Consider the following 22,636-nt stretch of genomic DNA (forward strand, 5'->3'; position numbering starts at 1 on the left):
GATTTGGCTCAAATCCATAACAACTGATATCCAAAACTCCAGTTTGGCTATTCTTACATCTGCAACAGAACCAGGATGCTTTTTCCAATATCTATTTTATTATTGCCCTTTGCCATATCATGAAGTTCTATTTTGTTTTTTGAGCTCATACAGACCTAGGTTAATGTTTTGCTGATCAGTTCTATTTCTTGACTATAGAGTTTTTAAACATTGCAATGGAGATTTCACCTGTAAAAAGTTATAAGGCCTTTACTATAATGTTATGTGTTGTATGTATTATATTATGTGTGCACACTTGTGTTTTGTGTTATATGTTTGAATGTACGTATGTCCATATATCATATATGATGAGTGCTCATGATAAAATGGATCCAAATTTTTTTTTCACGTGATTTATATGGTTTAATTTAAATTGGGTAAACAACTGTTGAGGATTGTTTTAATATGTAAACAAAAAAGAAGGTTAACAGATTTGTTTGTTTACTTTCACCTTTCCTTTTCATTATATTTAATAATTCTCTTAAAGATAATGTAAATTGTTAAGAAAATTGTTTTCTTTTAGTGCCTTCTGTAATGTTACATAATTTTTTCTTTAGCCATTATTGCCAGAATTCCTATCTTCATCCCAGTGCCGGTGAAGACAATGTAAATTGTTAAGAAAATTGTTTTCTTTTAGTGCCTTCTGTAATGTTACATAATTTTTTCTTTAGCCATTATTGCCAGAATTCCTATCTTCATCCCAGTGCTGGTGAAGTCAAAGATAAAACCAATCTACAGCTTCTGCAATAGCCATCACTGAACTGCTTGCAGAACTTGCCTGGACACATTGTGAACTCACCTGTATGCATTGTGAACTATCTGTTGGTGCAGCGACTTGTGGTAGTGTTGGGGTATTTTTGCTGATGATGTCATCGGTGGTACAATTTTTCCAAAAGGAGCCGTCAATTGGCTTGGTGTATCTTCCTCCCTTCTGCTTGTCATGATTGTCCAGCTAAAATTTGGGGGCCAACAGAGGTGAGGCAAAGAACCTCACCCCCCCGCTGGTACAAAGACCTCTCCACAGGTGTGGCTGTATATTGGACCGGTAGTCAATGACGGGTAAGATCCAATTGCAATGGTACCAACCTAACGGGTAAGGACCATATGTACTATTGGACAACCTAAGGCAGGCACGGTCCCTAAGCCACATGCTTTTTGTTTAAACAGAGAGGGGGAGATGTTGAGAGCCACAGCCGAAGGGGCCCCAGCAAACTTCCAGCTGCCCGCTGATGATTGGCTCACAGCGGCCCCAGCAACATCTAGCTGATTGGCTCCTCTGCGGTGATGCTCATTGGGCTGTTTCCCTGCCCTTTCAGACCACGGAGCTGCTCATTGGGGGACTTTTTTGGCTCCGCCCACATGACCCAGCCAATCGGCCTCAAGAGCAGGAGGATTGTGGGAGGTGGAGAGAAGCTTGTGTGGGAGAGAGAGGCTTGTGGAAAGCCGGTGGTGGCAGTTGAGGCTCTGAGGGTTTTTCCTGAGAGGCTGTTTTGTTTGGCGTGTGTGGTTCTAAAAATAAAGTTAGTTTCTTTTGACAAGTGGCTCCTGATTGTGCCCAGCCAGACTGTGGCATTATACAAGCCCAAATTTCAGTTCTCTCATCACCTAAGCAGGGAGCAATCATTCAAACTCTCTGCCCATTTTGGAGGATAAGATTAAACTGCAGCAATGTGACAAAGAAACCAGCTATTCCAAACTATCTTCAACAGTCCAAGTTAAATTTACAAGTACCAAGAGGATATTGAATTCTTTTTCAAGGGAGAGGGGTAATCAGGGATTAAACTCAGGGGAACTCAAGTTGAGCTGAGACACACCCCCAGCCCTGTTTTTTGTATTTTATTTAAAGACAGAGTCTCACTGAGTTGCTTAGGCGCCTTGCTTTTGTGAGGCTGACTTTGAACTCATGATCCTCCTGCCCCAGCCTCCCAACCACTAGGATTACAGAAGCGCGCCACCTCACCCAGCTTAAGATATTGAATTCTTGAGAAGAATCATGGTCCCTGGCACAAACATTATTCAGCATTTATATTCCTAATCAAGGATGATATCAGTCAGTCCAAGGGTGGCTAAAAAGGCTAATGGCAGCCTGCTATTTATTCCACTTCAAGTATGTGGGAAAACATTTCCTGGCCATCTGTTACTGTTACGAAGTAAAGAAGCTAAGATGAAATCAAATTGGAAAAACAGATTTTGATCAAGTTTCATCTCTGCCAGAGGATTGCAATCTGCCAAAGAGACAACAGAGAAAGGCTCTCAGGCATACTTCCTAACATTGAGAATTTGCAGATTTTCAGAATTTCAGAGCTAGAAGGGATTTAAAATATTCATTTCTTCCAAATCTATAATTTGCAAATGAGGAAAACAAATGGTCAGGGTTAAATGGCTTGCCCAAGACTCATAGCCAGACAGCTGTAAACGTGGGACTCTAAATGACAGAAAAGGGACTTGACCCAGAATTCAATCAATTCTCTCACTATCCTGCCCCCATCAATTCATAACCTTCATTACTAATCATAGGGCAAATTAAAATAATCAGTCTCATAGAAATTGAACTCTCATAGAAAAAATTTAAAAAGGTCTGGGCATGGTGGCACATGTCTATAATCCCAGGCAATTCAGAGGCTGAAGCAGGAGGATCACAAGTTGGAGGCCAGCCTCAGCAACTTAGTGAGACTCTGACTTAAAATTAAAAACAGGGCTGGGAATATAGCCCAGAGGTAAAATACCTGTGAATTAAATCCATAACGCCACAAACAAAAAATAAAAAGGTCCACAAACCACTTTGCTTCCTTCAGTAACCTTTGTCCTGAGGTGATCACAGCCCAGGCCTTGATTTCTAAGTCAAGGAGGATAAGATTAAACTGCTTCTTAAGGAAATCTAGATCAAAGTATTTTTACTGTTCAGCCACAACATAAGCTGTCTTTAAGCAAAGACAAAACACAACTCTGAAGCATCTGGTTTAGACAGAAGGATCCCCTGCATCATCCAAACCAAACAAAATCACTAATGTCACTAACACTGCTCCATTCCCAAATAATCGGACAGAACATGCCACTCACTCTTGGTGCTTTGCTCTAATTGGTTTCATTCTCAAAACTTCTGCAGGAACAGATTTTATATGCCTTTCTTAAGAGAAAACTTCTAGATTTTTGTTTGTTCTTCACAATGTCGGGTTTTTAAACAGGTTTTGTGCCGTTTGAGGTGCAATTTATATACACTGGCTCATTTCTGAACTATTTAGTTTATCTGATCTACTATATATTTATGCAAATATCACACTATTCCCATTACCGTAGGGTTTTGGTTTGTTTGTTTGTTTTTTTAGATACCAGTGACTGAACCCAGGGGTGCTTAACCACTGAGCCACATCCCCAGCCCTTCGTATATTTTGAGACAGTGTCTTGTTAAGTTGCTCAGGGCCTTGATAAGTTGCCGAGGCAGGCTTTGAACTTGTGACATAACACAAGTTCACATAACACAGGTCTTAGACCTGTCTCAAAATTCAAAAAACAAAACAATTTAAGCTCAGTGGTAAAGCATACCTGGGGAGGAGGGTGGGGAGGAGGAATAGTTGAAAAATGCAAACTCTTCCTCCTCCTCCCCGGCCCTCCTTCTTCTTTCAAGGGGGCTGCTGGGGATTGAACCCAAGAGCACTTTATCACTGAGCAACATCCCCAGCCCTTTTTAATTTTTATTTTGAGACAGGATCCCATTAAGTTGCTTAGCGCATGAATCCCAGCAGCTTAGGAGGCTGAGGCAGGAGGATGGTGAGTTCAAAGCCAGACTTAAATAACGGCAAGGTGCTAAGCAACTCAGTGCAGTGAGAGTCTGTCTCTAAATAAAAATACCAACTAGAGCTGGGGATGTGGCTTAGTAGTCAAGTGCCCCCAAGTTCAAATCCTGGTACCCCCCCCCCAAAAAAATGAGCATACATATCTGATGGGGAAAGAAAAGCCCTGTCAGTTGTTTCCTCTGCACAAATGACTAAATGAACACATACATGAGAGAAGAACACATTCAACTGGCAAGGGTTAGGGGGTTCACACCATAGAAAGGAGCTGCTGAGTATATATACAAAGAAGAATTTAAAAGAAAAAGGTCTCCACGAATGGTGTGAAAATACTTAGTGTACAAACAGTGACTTGAAAAAATGTGCTCTACGCGCTTGCCTGGCATGCGTGCGGCCCGGGTTCGATCCTCAGCACCACATACAAACAAAGATGTTGTGTCCGCCGAAAATAAATATAAAAAAAAAAAAATGTGCTCTATATGTGTAATATGAAATGAATTGCACTCTGCCATTGTATATAACAAATTAGAATAAATAAATAATTTAATTGTAAAAAAATGAGGAAATTGGAAAAAAAAGGAAAAGGTCTCTAACCCTAAAGGGTATGAGATCCTTAAGGGCTTGAACTGTGTCATTGAGTCTGTGCCAGCATAAAGTCTAGGATAAGGATGCTCAATTAATGTTTATTGAATGAGTTGATAACAATTCAAAGCCAATAAATGATAATTGCCAAAGAGGTAGAATGAACTAAAGGATATATCCAATAATCCCCCTCTTTCACACATTGCAAACCAACTGTAATATGTCTCACTAACCCAACATGTCAAAACCAGTATTAAGAGCGTCTTTTATAAGCAGGAAAACAAATATCTCTGTAAGGCTGAGGTAAAAAGCACAGTTTTCCTATTAAAGATAATTAGAAGGTGCAAAGTGTTAAAAGGAGAGAGGCAAAAATCAGTATATTCTAAAAGCTGCCCAGAAGTTTTAATAATAAAACTGAAATAAGAAATATGAAAAAGTTTACTACTCAGAACAAAAAATATTTTTTAAATAACAGCTAAATTTAATAATTGCTCACTTTATTCCAAACATTGTTTTCAAGCCAGGCCGAGTGGCACATGCCTATAATCCTAGCAGCTTGGAAGGCTGAGGCAAGAGGATTGTGAGTTCAAAGCCAGCCTTAGCAACTTAGTGAGGCCCTAAGCAATTCAGTGAGACCCTTTCTCTAAATAAAATTCAAAAAAGGGCTAGAGATATATCTCAATGGTTAAGTTTCCCCAAGTTCAATCCCCAGTACCAAAAACCACCAACAAAAAACAAACAAACAAAACATTGTTTTAAATACTTCATACTTTCTTAGTTTTTAATGTTGGGGATTGAACCCAGGGCCTGCATGCACTCTGCCACTGAGCTACATACACCCCAGTCCACTTTATACTTCTATTATGTGTGTGATACTAAGTACTGAACCCAGCTACAATCCCAGCCCTATTTTTTTTGAGACAAGAACTCACTAAATTTCCAAAACTGTCCTCAAACTTATGATCCTCCTGCCTCAGCCTCCCAAGTAGCTGAGATTATAGGCTGTGTACCGCCATTTTTTGCCCAGTCATTTTTCATGTATTTCTCTAATGACCCTATGATATATTAGCCTCATTTTATGATGAAGACACCAAGGCACAGAAAGGTTAACTTGCCTAAGGTCACAGAGCTAGTAACTAACAGAGATAGGATTCAAAATCTAGCAATCTGGCTCAAGAACTTAGCCTTAACTTCCTGATTTTTTTCCCACATTTTTTTTTTAAGAGAGAGAGAGAGAGAGAGAGAGAGAGAGAGATTTTTTAATATTTATTTTTTAGGTTTCAGCGGACACAACATCTTTGTTTGTATGTGGTGCTGAGGATCGAACCCGGGCCGCACGCATGCCAGGCGAGCGCGCTACCGCTTGAGCCACATCCCCAGCCCTTCCCACATTTTTTATTGGTACATTATAGTTGTACATAACGCCATCTCCCTGATTTTTACAAAGTCAACACAAGGTGTAGAGGTTTGGAAAGGTTCCAGCTGCCTCAGACCCAGGTCGAAGGCAGTAGCAACTGAAAGCAACAAAGAACAACTGAGCACTGTCCAAATGCCTTGGAACAAAACAAAAGGCCTCTATGAACCAGCTCCCCTCTATCCTTCCAATATGACTTCTAGCTATGTCCACCCTCCACCATACATTCTAACGATACACAGCTATATGCGGTCTCCTAACTGCATCCTGCCACTTCTCAACTGAGTGCCACTGTTCGTGCAACTCGCCCTGCCTGGTACCATCATTCTCCCCCATCTGTGACCCTGGCCTCCAGCTCCAGAGATCTGTCCTAATGTTCTACTGAGCTCACTGGCTACAGGTCTATTGGCAATTAGGTTCCTAAACAGAAACCTTGTCTCACTGGAGTTCCTGGCACTTGACACACAATGCAAGTGGACAATAAAAGTTTGCTGAAGAAATTAACAAATAATCTCAAAAACGGAGACTTTATGAAGAGTGCTCTGGAAAAGGAAAAAAAAAGAGTCCTCATAGCAGCTCAGGGTCTGAGTCCAGCCAGACTCCCTGAACTCTCTGTCCCAAGCATCTGAGAAAGGCTGTCACACCACCTGCAACTGTCCATCCAACCTTCCTGCAGCAAACCTTCCTCAAAGAGGCTGAGGAACTTCTCTTACTAAGGTCAGAGGATTAAGGAGCCACAGCCAAAAAGAAGGAAAACAGTGAAGGGCTCTGCTGAACTTCAGCAAAAAAGATAAGCTATGGTTCATTCCCGGCCTCTTACTTCCTATCAACTTCTGCCAAAACATTTTCTCAGATGAAATGTGTTTCTGAACTAAAGTCCAAGGAAGGAAAGAGGGGAGGAAGGAAGGAGTTTCTGCTGAGAAAAAAGGAAATGCATATTTTCGGCATTGCCTGGGAAAGCACCTAAACCAAATGACCAGAGGCATTTAGCCTGGGCGAACTCGTTTCCTCCTTATGTGGATTTTCTACATATTAGAACTCTCCAACATTCACATGACTCATACATACCACAAACTGCTGTCAGACCCCTGCCTCATCCCCACTGCCACCACAACAGAAACTATTTTGGTCACACTATGCCCTCATAAATATGTATAATCCTTTTATATCAGTAACAAAAAATAGCTCTTTCTTTCTGTGTATATATGTGTGTGTGTTATATGGAAATGCAACCCAGGGCCTTGCACATGCTAGGCAAGTATTCCACCACTGAGTCCAGTGAAAAATATTTCTTGATCAAAAAAAGGTGGGGAGGGGCAAGCACAATGAAATACGCCTGTAACCCCAGCTACGTGGAAGCCTAAGGCAGGAGAATTGCAAGTTCAAGGTCAGCCTGGGCAACTTACCAACACCCTAACTCAAAATAAAATTAAAATGGGCTACAGTTGTAGCTCAGTGCTTGCCTAGCTTATGTGAGGCCCTGGGTTCAATTCCCAGTACCACAAAAAATAATAATTTGGGGGGAAACATAAGCAAACTTTCAGAGTATCTATAGATTTCGAAGTTTTTAAATTAATCGTAGCTTAGGGGAGCTCACCCTGTAGGACATATTCTAAATTAAAGCCAGTCTTTTATTTGGTATCATTCCTGCTCCAAAATATGTTCTCACTGGGCGCAGGAGTACATGCCTGTAATCCTAGCAGCTCAGGAGGCTGAGGCAGAAGGATTGCGAGTTCAAAGCCAGCCTCAGCAACTTCAAGGCACTAAGCAATTCAGTGAGATCCTGTCTCTAAATAAAATTCAAAACAGGGCTGGGGATGTGGCTCAGTGGTTGAGTGCCCGAGTTCAATCCCCAGTACTCCCAAAACATCAAAAAACAAAATATGTTCTCTTCCCCTTTTCTTTTTTTTTTAAATATTTTTTAGTTGTATATGGACACAATACCTTTATTTATTTTTACGTGGTGCTGAGGATTGAACCCAGTACCTCACACATGGCAGGCAAGTGCTCTGCCACTGAGCCACAACCCCAGCCCTCTCTTCCCCTTTTCTTAGCTGAAATCTTATATGTCTTAAAAGAATTGCAAATTCCGATTAGAAAGTGAAAGAATCAGGGGTTGGGATGTAGCTCAGTGGCAAAGCACAAGGCCCTGAGATAAGCCCTAGGCCCTGGAAAAAAAAAAAAAAAAGTGGGGGGGGGAGAGAAAGGAAGTGGGGGGAAACAGCTCATGCACACCTGAGGGCAGATGTGCACACATGGTAGCAGAATGCTGAGAGACGAATCAGAACAGCTGGTATGAGAAGTGGGACCTCCAGAGGAGGAAAAGGAACAAAAAGGAGTAACACACTGTAGATGTTTCAAGGTTTCATACCAGAGAAATTTCAGGGCTGAGGTTGTAGCTCAGTGGTAGAGCATGTGCTTAATAAGCATGAGGTGAGGCCCTGAACTGAATCCCCAGAAGAAAGAAAAAAGGCAGGGAGGGAGGAAGAGAAGGAAAGAACTTTCACACTAAGTGGTTTTCAACCCTAACAAACTCAATTCCCTCAATTCCTTTTTCTTTTCTTTTTTTTTTTTTAATTTTAATACTGGGAATTAAACCCAGGGTTGCTTTACCTCTGAGCTACATCCCCAGTTCTTTTTATTTTTTTGTTTTGAGACAGAGTCTTGCTAAATTGCTGAAGGTCTTGGTGGCCTTGAACTTACTGTTTCAGCCTCCAGAGTCATTGAGATTATTGAGATTCATGCAGTACTGCACCTGGCAATTTTTTTTTTCTTAAACAATTATTCTACAGTGCCTCTTTTACCATACAAAATGAGTTTTATATATAACCTACTTACACACAATTTCAAAAAAAGTCAAATTAAAAAAAAAGAAAAGAATTGTCCCTTTATTCTTTTTAATTGTAGATAGACACAATAACTTTATTTATTTATTTTTATGTGGTGCTGAGGATCGAATCCAGGGCCTCACACATGCAGCCAAGTGCTCTACCACTGAGCTACAACCCCAGCCCCTGGAAAATTATTTTCTAAGAAAATCAATTGTATTTCAATATGCGAATGTTCCAACATCATCGCACTAGAAGACAGAGTGGTCAGATGCTTACACTCAAATGTGGTATCACCAGGACTTAAAGAGCTACAAATACAGACCTATACAAATTTATTTTATTTTTTATTTTTAGTTATAGATGGACACAATACCTTCATTTTATTTATTTATATGGTGCTGAGGATTGAACCAAGTGCCCCACGCATGCAAGGCAAGTACTCTATCACTAAGCCACAACCCCAGCCCTACAAGCTTATTTTATTAGTGACTTCAGTATCACAAGTGACACTACCAGGAGTTAGAGCATTTTCCAAAATGGGAAAGTTAAAAACAACCTTCCTTCATGAAGGTCCATTCCCTTTAGTGAAGTCTTGGGACATTTACTAAAGTTTAAAGCTGTGCAATATTTTGTTTTTATGTAAAACAAGGTGAAATTCTACGCTCATAAAATCTAAGCAGGTAATTCACCTTATGTAAACATGTAACAACATTCAAAAGTCAAAAGGGACAAAAGACAATGATTCTTTTTTTTTTTTTGCACTTATCAAAACAAATATATTAAAAAGCAAGGTTAACCAAAAAACCAAGCTATAAAATAATATGTACTGTATGATATCATTTAGATAAAGTTTTCAAACACAAAAATACTTTATAATACTTTTATACATGTAGAGGCAATAAATACACACAAATGACATGCAAATGGTAAATACAAATTCAGAATAGTGGTAACCTTTAGGAAGAGAATGAGTGGGATGAGGACGTAAGGACTACTCTATACATATGTTCCAATTCTATTTATAATGACATTTTAACATAATTTGATGAAATTAGGATAAATGTTCTTTAGTGAAGCAATGCCCTTGCTATATGGGTATTTATTAGCTTATTCTTTAGAGTATTCTGCGTCCACAAAATAAACATCTTATCGACTTTCTTCTAACCACCCAATGTTTCTGGGACTATCTGTTCATCTCTGTGGCAACTCTTGATATATTTGATATCTTCCCTAATTGGGGAGCTTACTACAATAGAACAGTATTTTTTCAGAATGCCCAGTTTCTGAGCTGAAAAGGATGAGTGCTATTTTTGGAATTTCTTAGTCTCAGAGCCCCAAAAGGAAAAAGGTTGGAGGGAGTAGGGAAGAGGGACTCTTTAGCATATAATATTTGCACAATTGCAATTAAATACTTCCAAGAATTACCTACTTGCCAAAATACATAAATGTCTGAGATCCCTCATGGTTCCTGCATTATCAAGATTGCCACAGTCATCAATTACAGTCTGTACCTTCTTCCACACGGTGTGGCTTCTGCCACACTGCCAACCTAGTCATTCACAGCTCAGCAGGTCACACATTCCCCATGTGCTGAGAGAATGGTTCTTTTTTTTTAAGATTTATTTTTTAGTCATAGTTGGACACAATACCTTTATTTTATTTATTTATGTTTATGAGGTGCTAAGGATCAAACCCAGGGCCTTGCACGTGTGAAGCGAGTGCTCTACCGCTGAGCCACAACCCCAGCCCCTATGTGAGATTATTCTGCATACTGCAACACATTAGTATCCCTGCCCACCACCCTCTACCTCTACCTCCACCTCCACCTCCACCCCACCCCAACCCCCAGATGCAGCAAAAAGTTCATCACACCTCTCAAAACAACCAAAAACAGTTCCTGCTGAAATACAATGATCTTAAGGAGCTTATCACAAGGAATCAGGAAATAATTCACTCTTTTTTCTTGTCCTCCTTCACCTTCTCCTACTCCTACAATGAGTTCCCTAACAACCTACCTTGTAAATTTATATATAAATAATTCATTGTGACTTTTGTGGGCTAACATTGGAAATCAACATCATAACACTATTTCTACTGGACCACACACAACAAATTTCAAATTTAGAAATAAATTTGAGGAATACAGCATTTCCATTAAGTCAGACTTAAACACACTGATATCTCACCATCAATGTCCTCTTCAATTTTGTTTTAATTTATGGGTTGCCAGCCAAGTTACATGTAACCAATCTTCTATTATAAAAACTGAGCATACAAGTAAAAAGATCACTGATGCAGCCAGCCGTAGTGGTGCACTCTTATAATCCCAATGATTCCAGAGACTAAGGCAGGGGGATCACAAGTTCAAGACTACTTTCAGCAATTTAGCCAGACCCTATCTCCAAAATAAAGTAAAAAGGGCTGGGGACGTAGCTCCATGGGTTAAATCCCCAGTACCACAAAAAAGAAAAAAAAAATTACTGATGTAGGCAAATAAAACAAATCAATCTAATATATCTTGTCCCCATTTTTGTAACAAATCAGTACAAACTACATACCCTGTACCTAAATTGCTAACATATACTCTTTACATTTTGATTCTTCCATTTATTACAGATATTGACAAATAATGGAAAATGCTCTTTAGTATATGTTGGCACCAGTAGCAAGTACTTGCGCTCAATACACAGAGATAGAAGGCCCCTTAATATACTGGCTGAACTGATTCCCTTGCCCATCTGCCCCCACTTATCAGGCCTAAGGTTCTCTGAGTTCCAACCATGTTCTTTCAACCCACATATCTTCTCTTGCACCCACGTCACCCACTCAAAGCATCCTCAGACTCCCTGGTTTTGAAGCAGTCAAGAGACACAGTCCCTGCTGCTGTGGAGGTCACACACCAGTAAGTAGAGAGATTTGGCGTGTGATTAAAGGAATCTTTCTTTTCAGTGATTAATGCCATACTCACAGTTTATTATTCAACCAGGTTCTATACTAGGTAAGGATAACTAAATCACCTCTAATATTTTTTTCACTCTAAAAATATGGTATATGGTTAGACTCTCTCAAAGTAAATCCTCTAACGGCCCAACCCGGTGTATACATTTAGCTGTTTCACCTATGCTGGGGTCTAAGTTTCCTCCTTGTAGTATGTCTTGATATGAAAAGAAATGATGAAGAGGAACAACCTCTGACTCCTTCCCTCTTTACCCACCAATGTAAAAGCATTCATCTCCATCTCTCCAGATTAAAATGCTAAGAAACACAATTTGTAAACATTTAAAGAATCAGACATTTGGATAAGTTAGGCACAACCTTCAAGATGATAAAAGGGTTATCTCCAAAAATTAAAATGATCTGTCTTGAGCAGCTCTAACAAGTAAAGATAAGGCCACTGTTAATTAAAAAAACTTTTCAAGACCAACCACTTTTATACGTGATTTCTAATTTTCAAAACAATATGTGTATTATTCTCCCCATTTCATAGATAAGAAAACTAAAACTTCAAGAAACTAAAAAAAAAATTCTGAACACACAGAAGCAGCAGAGTCAAAATTCATAGCCTCCTTTTGAAATCCAAATCCTGAATCTTTTGCTACGTTGACATTCTTCTCAATTTTTTAAGGAAGGTAATTTCCCTTATCATGATCATACATTAAGCTGCTGTATGTCAAATACCCACCACAGTACCACTCTGAAAATGTATTGCTTTTATTTATTTTTGTTTGGTGGCATTAGAAATTGAAACTAGGGCCTCAAACCTGCTAAGCACTCTACCATTGAGCTACACTACCAGCCCCTAAAATTTTATTGCCTTTAAATGTTAATACAAACCAATCATTTTACATAAAAGGGAATCACTCATAGAAAAGTTTAGAGATTGTAGTAGAAAAACTATGTAATTCAAATTTTCCTTTCTATAATAAAGATGAAATGCAGCCATGCAAGGTGGCACAAGCCTGTAATCTCATCTACTTGGGAGGCTGAGGCAGGAGGATCTCAAGTTCAAGGCCAGCCTTGGCAACTTAATGAAATCTAGTCTCAATATAAAAAAAGAAGGACTGGGGATGTAGCTCCCCATCTTCCCCTGAGTTCAATGTGATGCCCTGGGTTCAATCCCCAGTACTGAAAAACAAAATAGCAACAAAAAAGATGAAATACTGTAACAATGGGGTGCTAAGATTATAGAGCAGAATACAACTACTTAATATCCAGAGTATTAAATAGGGTAGTGTGAAGACCAAAGTTTTTAACAAAAACCCATATGCTTGGAGAACAGCACCTCTATTCTCTTGATACTGTTATTTTGACAGAGGGCTAAGCATTAACATGCATTCTAAGTAAGAAATGTCATAGGCTAACGTTTAAAAATAATCCTAATCATTTTCATTGTATCATTATATTTAAACATTATTTCAAAAAGAGATCATATTTTCAAGATTCTAATATTGGCCTATGATTAAAATTTCAAAACATAAGAATTTGGGCTGGGGATGTGGCTCAAGCGGTAGCGCGCTTGCATGCAGCCTGGGTTTGATCTTCAGCACCACATACAAAGAAAGATGTTGTGTCCGCCAATAACTAAAAAATAAATATTAAAATTCTAAAAAAAAAAAACAACATCAGAATTAAGAAACTGAACAGGGGCTGGAGATGTAGTTTAGTGGTAGAATGTATGCTTAGCTTGGGCGAGGCCCTGGGTTCAATTCCCAGCATCATTTAAAAAAAAAAAAAAAAAAACTGAACAAAAACAACCAAAAAGAAGTGATCATCTGGCTTACCAGGATGTGTGTATGTGTGTGTGTGTGCATGTGTAAAATTCATCTTTCAGCATAGCTAACATAAAAAGATGAAAACTACCAGGTAGTAACAAATATATAGAACAACTAAAACTCTCAGACATTTCTAATAGAAGTACAAATTGGTATAATCACTTTGGAAAACTGGCAATATCTAGTAAAGCTCAACATATGTATACTTTACAATCCAGAAATTCTATGCTTATGTATACTCCAATATATATGTGTTCTTTTGTTCACTAAAGAATATGCACTAGAATGTACCTAGTAGCCCAATAAAAATGTCACCAAACTGAGAAACTATCCCCAGGTCCATCAACAGTAAAATGAATAAATAAATTGAAATATAGTCACACAAAGGAATACTACATAATAATGAAAATAGAGTCTAAAACTTGATGTGAAATATAGAAGAATATCACAAATTTGGCACTAAAGTAACAAGGCATAAAAGCACATCTTTTTTTTTTTTTTTTTTTTTTTTTGGTGCTGGGGATTGAATCCAAAAGCACATGTATCTTAAAAACAGTATACATATTATAGAACTTCATTAATATAAAACACAAAAGAGACAAACATATGCTGTTAAAAAACAGGACAGTGGTTACACTTTGATGGAGGTAATGACTAGGAGGCATGGTAGAGTAAGTGCTGAAAGTAGTCTGTTTCTTCAGGTGAGTGCTGGGACATGGGTATGTTTAGTTTGAAACACTTAACAATGAGGAACATGTAGCAGCAGAATGCCTAAAGAGCAAAGCTCTTAAATTGGAGTGCCTACATTTGAATCTCGGTTCCATCACTTATTAGTTATGACTCTGGACAAGTTATCTAACCTTTCTGTGCCTCATTTCTTTTTTTCAATGTATTTATTTTAATTAGGTATATATGACAGCAGAATGCATTTTGATTCATTGTTCACAACTGCAGCACAACTTTTCACTTCTCCAGTTGAACATAATGTAGGATCTGTGCCTCATTTCTTCATTTATAAAATGAGCCTAATATCTACCTCATGGGGTTATTATGAGGATTAAATCATCATAAGACTTGTAAAGTGCTTATTAACACAGATGGCTATTATTAAATATTTGCCAAGTAAATAAAGTGCTTTATTCTAAAGCAACACAAGAAAATGAGGGAAACAGAGACATATATGATTTGTTACTAAAAAATACATAATTATTTGAGAAATGATGGTGATAATACCTTAAATCTAGGGTAAAGGAACATGACCTTGAAGTTGAGACTGAATAAAGAGACCATGGAGGGGCTGGGATTGTGGCTCAGTGGCAGAGTGCTCGCCTAGCATGCAGGAGGCACTGAGTTCGATCCTCAGCACCACATAAAAATAAAATAAAGATACTGTGTCCACCTAAAACTAAAAAAACAAATTTGAGACCTTGGATAAGTAGTCAGCCTCTGTGAGTCTGTAACCCCTCACTGTCCACTGCAGGCTGGTCTCGATGCTCTCTTAACATCTTTCCAGCTCTTCAGTATCATGAGTAATAACGAGTGGAGGCAGGGACTGAGACGGCTGGGCTCACAGTCAGGTTCTTATATTCTCCAAAAGGAATTCTGAAATCTCCTATGATCTGAATTTTTTTTTAAGTTTTTTTTTTATATTTTTTTAAGAGAGAGTGAGAGAGGGAGAGAGAGAGGGACAATTTTAATATTTATTTTTTAGTTATCGGCAGACACACATCTTTGTATGTGGTGCTGAGGATCGAACCCAGGCCGCACGCATGCCAGGCAAGCGCACTACCACTTGAGCCACATCCCAGCCCCTATGATCTGAATTTCATGTAAAACTTTTTTTGAAAATATCTACCACATCTATCAGTCATTTCTATGTCACTCAGGCTCACATTTTCTGCAGTAATTTAGAATAAATAATTAAGACTTTGAGCCAGGCATAGTGGTGCACACCTCTAATCCCAGCTTCTCAGGAGGCTGAGGCAGGAGGATTGTAAGTTTGAGGCCAGCCTGGACAACTAATCTCAAAATAAAATTTAAAAAGGACTGGAGATGTAGCTCGGTGGTAGAGAGCTTGTCAAGCAATGCAAAAGCCTAGATTCAATCCCCAGTACTGAGAACAGACAAAATAAAAACTCAAGCCAGTTAGCTTTCTGCATCCATGCTGGGATAGTGTCCCTAACCTGTCTAGCCATCTTATATAGCTACTTTTTATTAAACACATATTTACATGCCAGATAATGTAATAAATACTTTTCCTCCAAAAAAAATTTTGTTAGTTATGTGTTATTCTTTCTTATTATTCTTATCTTTTGCTAATTTAAAAAAAAAAAAGATTCAGAAAGGTTGCCTGCTTATTAGTGGCAGAGCTGGAAAGGAATTCTGGTTTGTCCAAGTTCAAAGCTCACACTCTTTCCATTAGCCTTATTTCTCTGACTTACTTTACAACCAGTCATATACCTTCTTACTTGTATAATGAAAGGTTATTAGCCAAGGTAATCTAAAACAAGAAAATCTAATTTGATGAAAAATCAATTTTAGCTATTTTTTAAATGAATGATTACTTTGTGTTTCTAAGTAAAGCATTTTTCTTGGGTCTATTTAAAGAAATACTATGCATTAAAGCTATACATACTGAACAGCAGCCATCCAAACTATAGGTTAAAAACCTTAAAAGACATTAATATTTGGGGCTGGGGTTGTGGCTCAGCAGTACCGCACTCGCCTAGCACGTGCAAGGCCCTAGGTTAGATCCTCAGCACCACATATAAATAAATAAATAAAGGTATTGTGTCCAACTACAACTAAAAACAAAATATTTTTAAAAAAGAAAAATATCTTCAATATTTTTCCCAAAAAATACTGTTTAACAAAATATTCTATCACTAACGAGAATGCACCAGACCCAATGGTGTGTGCCTGTAATCTCAGAGATTCGGCGGGGCTGAGACAGGAGGATGACAAGTTTGAGGACAATATGGATACCTTAGGAAGACCTTGTCTCAAAATAAAAAATGAAAACAGGGGGCTGGGGATGGAGCTCAGTGGTGGAGTACCCCTGGGTTCAAACCTCAATACAAAAAATAAAAATGCATTCCAACAAAACACTTTCTTATGTGAAACTTAATGCCTAAAATTCAATATGAGAATCACTGGGATATCCTTTCTGCTGCAAGACATTCTCCTTCAGGTCAAATAGCACTGACATCATCAATAAATAATTATCAAGCGCCTACTATCTATTTAACACAGGAACTCTGTAAACCTTCCCTTCTATCTCCCCATCAGGTTTGGCAAGCCTCAGAGCCATAGGCAGGTCAGCCTGTGTGTTAGAAATAAAAGACATTCAAATGCCACCCATAATTAGGCAAGTTTTCCAAGCTAAACAAACTCAAAGTCCCCAGGAGTTTGGCCTCTCCAACCAGACTCATATTCTTATACCTTTTCCTAGAGCCCATAAATCTGCAGCTATAACCTCTCCACCTCCTCAGTCCCTGGCCCAATACCAAAAGAATAGAACCATTTCTCAATGTCTGTCATACAATTCCAACTTCATCTAAAACAAAAAGACATGTTCTCCAAAGGTGCACCAAATGTGTCAGCACATACGATTAAACTTTCTTTAAGGGGCTGGGGTGTAGCTCTGTGGTAGAGCACTTGCCTAGCACATGTGAGGCATTGGGTTCAATCCTCAGCACCACATAAAAATAAATAAAATACATGTCAAAAAAAGTCCTTAGAATTGTATATTCAAAGAGAGTACAAAGAATATGCATGCACTTCCAGAATTTTAGGAAATTGGGTTCCATCCCCACTACCTTACCTTCCTGTGCAACTTAGGCAAGTCACTTATCCTCTTAATGCTTTAGTTTCCTCAGCCACAAATTAGAGGTGGAACCAGATCAGGGATTATTCACCCATTTCAAGATGTCTTGAGGGATTCAGGCATATGATTTAGAGGTTCCTAACTCCCCCTCCCCAAAACATACATTAAAAAAATTACCTGTCTATATATATGGGTTTTTATAGAGAGAAGGCCTATGTATGCCTGTATCAAATTGTCATACAAGGGCTGGGGTTGTAGCTCAGTAGTAGTTTGCTTGTGAGGCACTGATTAGATTCTCAGTACCACATATTAATTAATTAATTAAAGGTCCATTGAAAACTAAAACAAAAATTGTCACACAAGCTATGACCCCCCCCCCAAAAAAAATTCATGTTCTACTGAGCACTTATGCTAAATTTTTACATATATTAACTTATATGATCCTTGCAATAATCTTTCCAAGTAGATACTATTATTAGCCCCATTTCAGAGATGAAGAAAGTAAATTAGAAAAGCCCAGACTCCAAGAGGATCACTTGAGCCCAGTTCCAGGCAAACCTGGACAATACCACATGACCTGGTCTCAAAAAGAAAAGAGGGGTCTGGGGATGTAGCTCAGGAGTAGAATGTATGCTTAACATGCTCAAGGCCCTGGATTCAAACCACAACAAAAAAAAAAAAAAAAAAAAAAAAACGAAACAGAGCTAGGGATACAGCTCAGTTGGTAGAGTGAGTGCCTTGTATGCACAAGGCCTTGGTTTCAATCCCTAGCACCACACACACACACACACACACACACACAGAAACAAAAAAAAGAAGCCAGGCATAATGGCACACACTTGTGATCCCAGCATCTAAGGAGGCTGTGAAATAAGGATCTCAAGTTTAGGCCAGCCTTGGAAACTTAGCAAGACCCTGTCTCAAAATTTTAAAATAATAATAAAAAGAGCTGGGGATGTAGCTCAGTGGTAGAGCATCCCTGAATTCAATCCCCCCTACACACCTACACACACACACACACACACACACACACATACACCAAAAAAAAAAAAAGGAAGAAAAATCCTACACTCATAAACACAAAGTTATGAGAGGAGAAATGACCTCTCTATGCCCTAAAATCCTATGTCCATTCATAAATTAATAAAGTTTTCATCTGGCTGATTCTCTGTCCCATCCTACAATCTTTAGTCTTACTTTCAAATCATTACACCAAACACCCAGGGTAACACTATCTGAAAAGGAATATATTGGGTTATTCTGAGAAAGGGTACAAAGGCACTTTCCAGCTCCAGAATCCAATCTGCTTTTTGTTTTGTTTTGTAAGGTGGAGATTAAATGAAAGATGTATCTAAATGTAATTGATAATTAAAGTGTAAGATCAAAGTAACACCAAATAAGCCAGAGGGTTAGCCACAAAATAAGTAAAGCAGTGGCAGGTATAGTGTCCCACACACCACTTACCAAATGCAATGACAAGACCTGTATCTCAGTACAAAGTCTGGGTATCCTATGTCAACTGGTATCTCCCTACAACCCCTACCTCCTGAAAACCAATGCCTGCTGTGGAGCCAAACTACGTTAAAAGCTAGCCGCCAATTTTTGTGTGACAACCTACGATCTTAACACAGCTATCGTTGAAAATTTTCTTGCCAGCCAACCCTTCATACCCAAATTACTGAGCGATATAATAGAGCTTAACAAAAAGGCTGCAAAGCAGAAGTGAACCTTGCAGGTACTTTTCACAGGCTGTCAAAAAAAAACCCACATCTTCTTAAAGGGATGGTTGCTGAAACTTTATCCCCAACTCTCATGACCTTTCTCCAATTAGTCTGTGTAATGAGGATAAGGAAAAGGGGGAGAAAGGAGCTCAAAGGAACGGTCCTGGTGCAGGGCTTACAGGGGTGATGCAACAGGGTCAAACAGAAGAGGAGGCGCTGAGAGCTTCTGGGAAAGAGAAAACCAATGTCGGCCTTGGAAATCTGAGGGACACCTGGGTTATTCAGGACTGGGTGACAAGGCTTAGAAGAGGTAGGGGGATAAAGGGTCTAAGAGAGGGAGGCAGTGGGGGCTGCCTGTGCGGCGGGTCAAAAGGTGGGCAGAGGCCCCGCGGGTCCAAAGGCACGGGACGGAGCAACCCCAGTGGGGACGGCAGGAAAGGGTGGGCTCCTTGGGGGCTCGGGGGACCGTCAGGGGGTGTGGGAGCTGAGGGCGGGCGCAGCAGGCCAACAGAGGGCGGAAAAGGAGTCCCGGGGTCTGTTGGAGTGGGAGGAGGGGAGGGGACTCCGGCGCCCGGTCCCCGCGGGCCCAGGGCAAGGGAAGAACCGAGTGGTGACAACGGTCGGCGCCAGCGGGCGCGGGGGGAGGCTGTCCCGGCGCGAGTTGAGGCGGGGGCGCCACCGAGCCCCGGCTCGGAGCAGGAGGTTAAGGAGCCAGAGGGTGGAGGGGGTCAGGAAGGGCCCCGGGACGGCCGCTGGCGCTCTCACCGGGACAGGTGTTTCAGGATCTGCTTCTTAATGATCCCGGCCATGCCGGAGCCGCGGCCCGCGAGGAAGGCAGGCGGGCAGCTGTAGCCTCCTCAGTCGTGGGAAGAGGAGGCCTCCTCACATCGCCGCGGCGCGGGCACCGGATGCCGCAGCCACAGCAGCCGCCATGGCGCTCTCTCGCCCCTGCCCGGGCGCCCGGAGCTCCGCCACGATCCCACCCACCCGCGCGGCGCCGTAGCCGCCAGCCCAGAGCGACGCGATCGCCGCCGTCCCGTGCCCGGCCGCCGAGGCGCGCGGTGAGAGGCGGGCGCGCGCGCGACGAGGGGCGGGGCGGGCGCGCGCCCGCCGCATCCCTCAGTCCTCACGTCTGCTTTGCTGCGGGCGGGATCTGAACCGCTTAGTCGGTGAACCTCCCGCGGTTCGCACCTGGCAGTCGCCTTGAAGCGTGGGTAAGGGCGGTGTTTGTTATTTTCTAGGGGCACTCGTTAGCTAAACGCGCAACTCCGGGATGACTGGGTCCACTTCATGTCCATTTTCCTCACCCATTCACTCATTCGTTGAGCACCAGCCCCACTCCAGGAATCAGGCAGTGAGAAGTGGCGTCAAAGGCCTCTCGGGCTGGTAAGAGGGGGACGCGACAAGCCGCTGCGGTCTGCTGCGAAGGCTGTGTGTCTAGGAGCTGAGAAGTGGCGTCTCCTTGTCCTCTGCGGCCTGCGGCCGGTTAACCAATGGATGAATGTTTATTCTACACCTAAGAAGTGCGCTGCAGAGACCCGCTGGATGGGGGCCGAGGAAAAGAGACGGTGAATTGTCACCAAGGACTTTAATCTTCAATTTACAAACAAGGAAACTGAATCCCAGGGAAATAGGTCAAAGAGCTACCCGAAGGTCACCTACTCCGTGAGCCTCAGGACTAGATCTCAAATGTTCCGACTCCAACCCAGTACTATTTTCCACTCTGTTTTGTCCATACAGAGACAAGTGTGATCCATATGCCAGGGACACATATAGACCAAATGGTAAAAATAAGCAGATAGTGGCTCTCTGGACTAAAATAGTCAAGCAAAAACTTGAAAGAAACAAATTGACAGCCGTATAGGCAATCAGCTAATTTTAAGTTTATTCATTTTGGGGACTATAGTAACCAAAAATCAAGGACCTTCAACTACAAGTCTCCCTTCTTCCCTTATCCCTCAGCCCTTCTATCTCTTCCTGAATTCCAGAGATAGTTTAAGCATGGTCAGCAATATAAATGTCTCAGTTTTTAAATAAATAATCAACAGACTTCATGCATAACTATCTCTTATATCATCCTTGGCCTGGGTGCTCCAACAGGGCTTCCTACTCCATTATTTGTCCCTCTGCCCACCTCTCACCAGACTACATACCAGGACCAATTGGGCCTATGGAAGTTTCTTGTTAGGATTATTAACCATTATTGGTTCTTCCCAATTCAGCTTTCAGCTGTGGGGGTCTCAGGGCAATTTCTTGCATTTTAGGCTTCTTTTCCTGGATCACCCAAGCAGAGATTGGACATCTGACATCAGCTACATAAAACAAAACCTATTTATGTTCAAAGCATCCTCATTGAATGAGTTATTTTTGCTGAATGCAGAACTCATGCTCCTCAAAAAATATGACCCTCTAGGGATCACAGAATAGGAGAGTTGATACTCTCACCAATAGCATTAATGTGTCTATCTTTCTTGCAGTGCTAACAATCCAAGACATATGAAGACAAAAGGGATCTGGAAACAATCCATACTATTTGGAGGGAGGGGGAGAAACAGTGCTGGGGATGGTATCCAGGGCCTTATATACAATAGGCAAATGCTGTACCATGGCTAAGTTATGCACCTGCCTCATACTTTTTTTTAATTAAGCATGTTATTTTGAGATTATTGTAGATTAACATTCAATTGTAAGAAAATAATACAAAGATATCCCTGTACCAGTACGGCTGATGCTAATCATTTACAAAACTACAGTACAGGTCCAGTATGATGGTACACACTTGTAATCCGAGCTATTCCAGAGACTGAGCGAAAAGGATCACAAATTCAAAGCTAGCCTCAGGAACTTAGTGGGACTCTGTCTCAAAAAAAAAAAAAAAATGAAAGGAGGCTGGGGTTATGGTTCAGTGGTAGAGCGCTTGTCTAGCATGCGTGAGGCACTGGGTTTGATCTCCAGCACCACATAAAAATAAGCAAATAAATAAAGGTATTGTGTCCATCTATAACTAAAAAATATCTAAAAAAAAAAAAAAAGCTGAAAGGTAGCTCAGTGGTAAAGCTTCCCAGGGTTAAACCCCAGTACACACACATACATAAAAACTATAGTACAATATCACAACCAAGATATTAATACCAATAATCAATATATTTACAAAGAAAAGCAGTATACAGAACATTTCCATCACTGAGGATCCTTCATGTTGCCCTTTTATAACCATCCCAATCTTCCTCTGTGTGTGAATGTATATGTGTGTGTGTGTGTGTGTGTGTGTGTGTATATATATATATATATATATATATATATATATATATATGCCAGGTATGAGGGCACACACCTGTAGTCCCAGCTACTCAGGAGGCTAAGGCAGGAGAATCACTAAAACCAAGGAGTTCAAGACCAGCCTGGCAACACAGCAAGATCCTGTCCAAAAAGTTATATAAATGGACTGGTGCAATGGTGCACACCTGTAATCCCAGCAGTTGGAAAGGCTGAAGCAGGAAGATCACAAGTTCAAAGCCAGCCTCAGCAACTTAGTAAGACTCTGTCTCAAAATAAAATATAAAAAGGCTGGGGATGTGTCTCAGTGGTTAAGCACTCCTGAGTTCAATCCCTGTTACTCCCCTCCCCCCCAAAAAAAGTTATATACATGGAATTATAAAC

At 40.5% G+C, this 22,636-nt stretch overlaps 1 protein-coding gene across 2 annotated transcripts in view; it reads right to left on the reverse strand.

Moving 5' to 3' along the window:
- Bltp3a (bridge-like lipid transfer protein family member 3A) overlaps positions 1 to 19,967 on the reverse strand; it is a 74,907-nt gene extending 54,940 nt beyond the window's left edge. For both annotated transcript variants that reach the window (XM_046464392.2, XM_058585587.1), the window contains exon 1: positions 19,742 to 19,967. In XM_046464392.2, coding sequence (XP_046320348.1) covers positions 19,742 to 19,785 — 44 coding nt within the window. In that variant the 5' untranslated portion in view covers positions 19,786 to 19,967. The remainder of the gene's footprint in view (positions 1 to 19,741) is intronic.
- Between the last annotated feature and the right edge of the window lie 2,669 nt (positions 19,968 to 22,636).

Source organism: Marmota monax, unplaced genomic scaffold (assembly GCF_021218885.2).
Source record: "Marmota monax isolate L192 unplaced genomic scaffold, Marmota_monax_Labrador192_F-V1.1 WCK01_AAM20220418_F8-fsc00211, whole genome shotgun sequence".
In the NCBI taxonomy this organism is placed as follows: Eukaryota; Metazoa; Chordata; class Mammalia; order Rodentia; family Sciuridae; genus Marmota; species Marmota monax.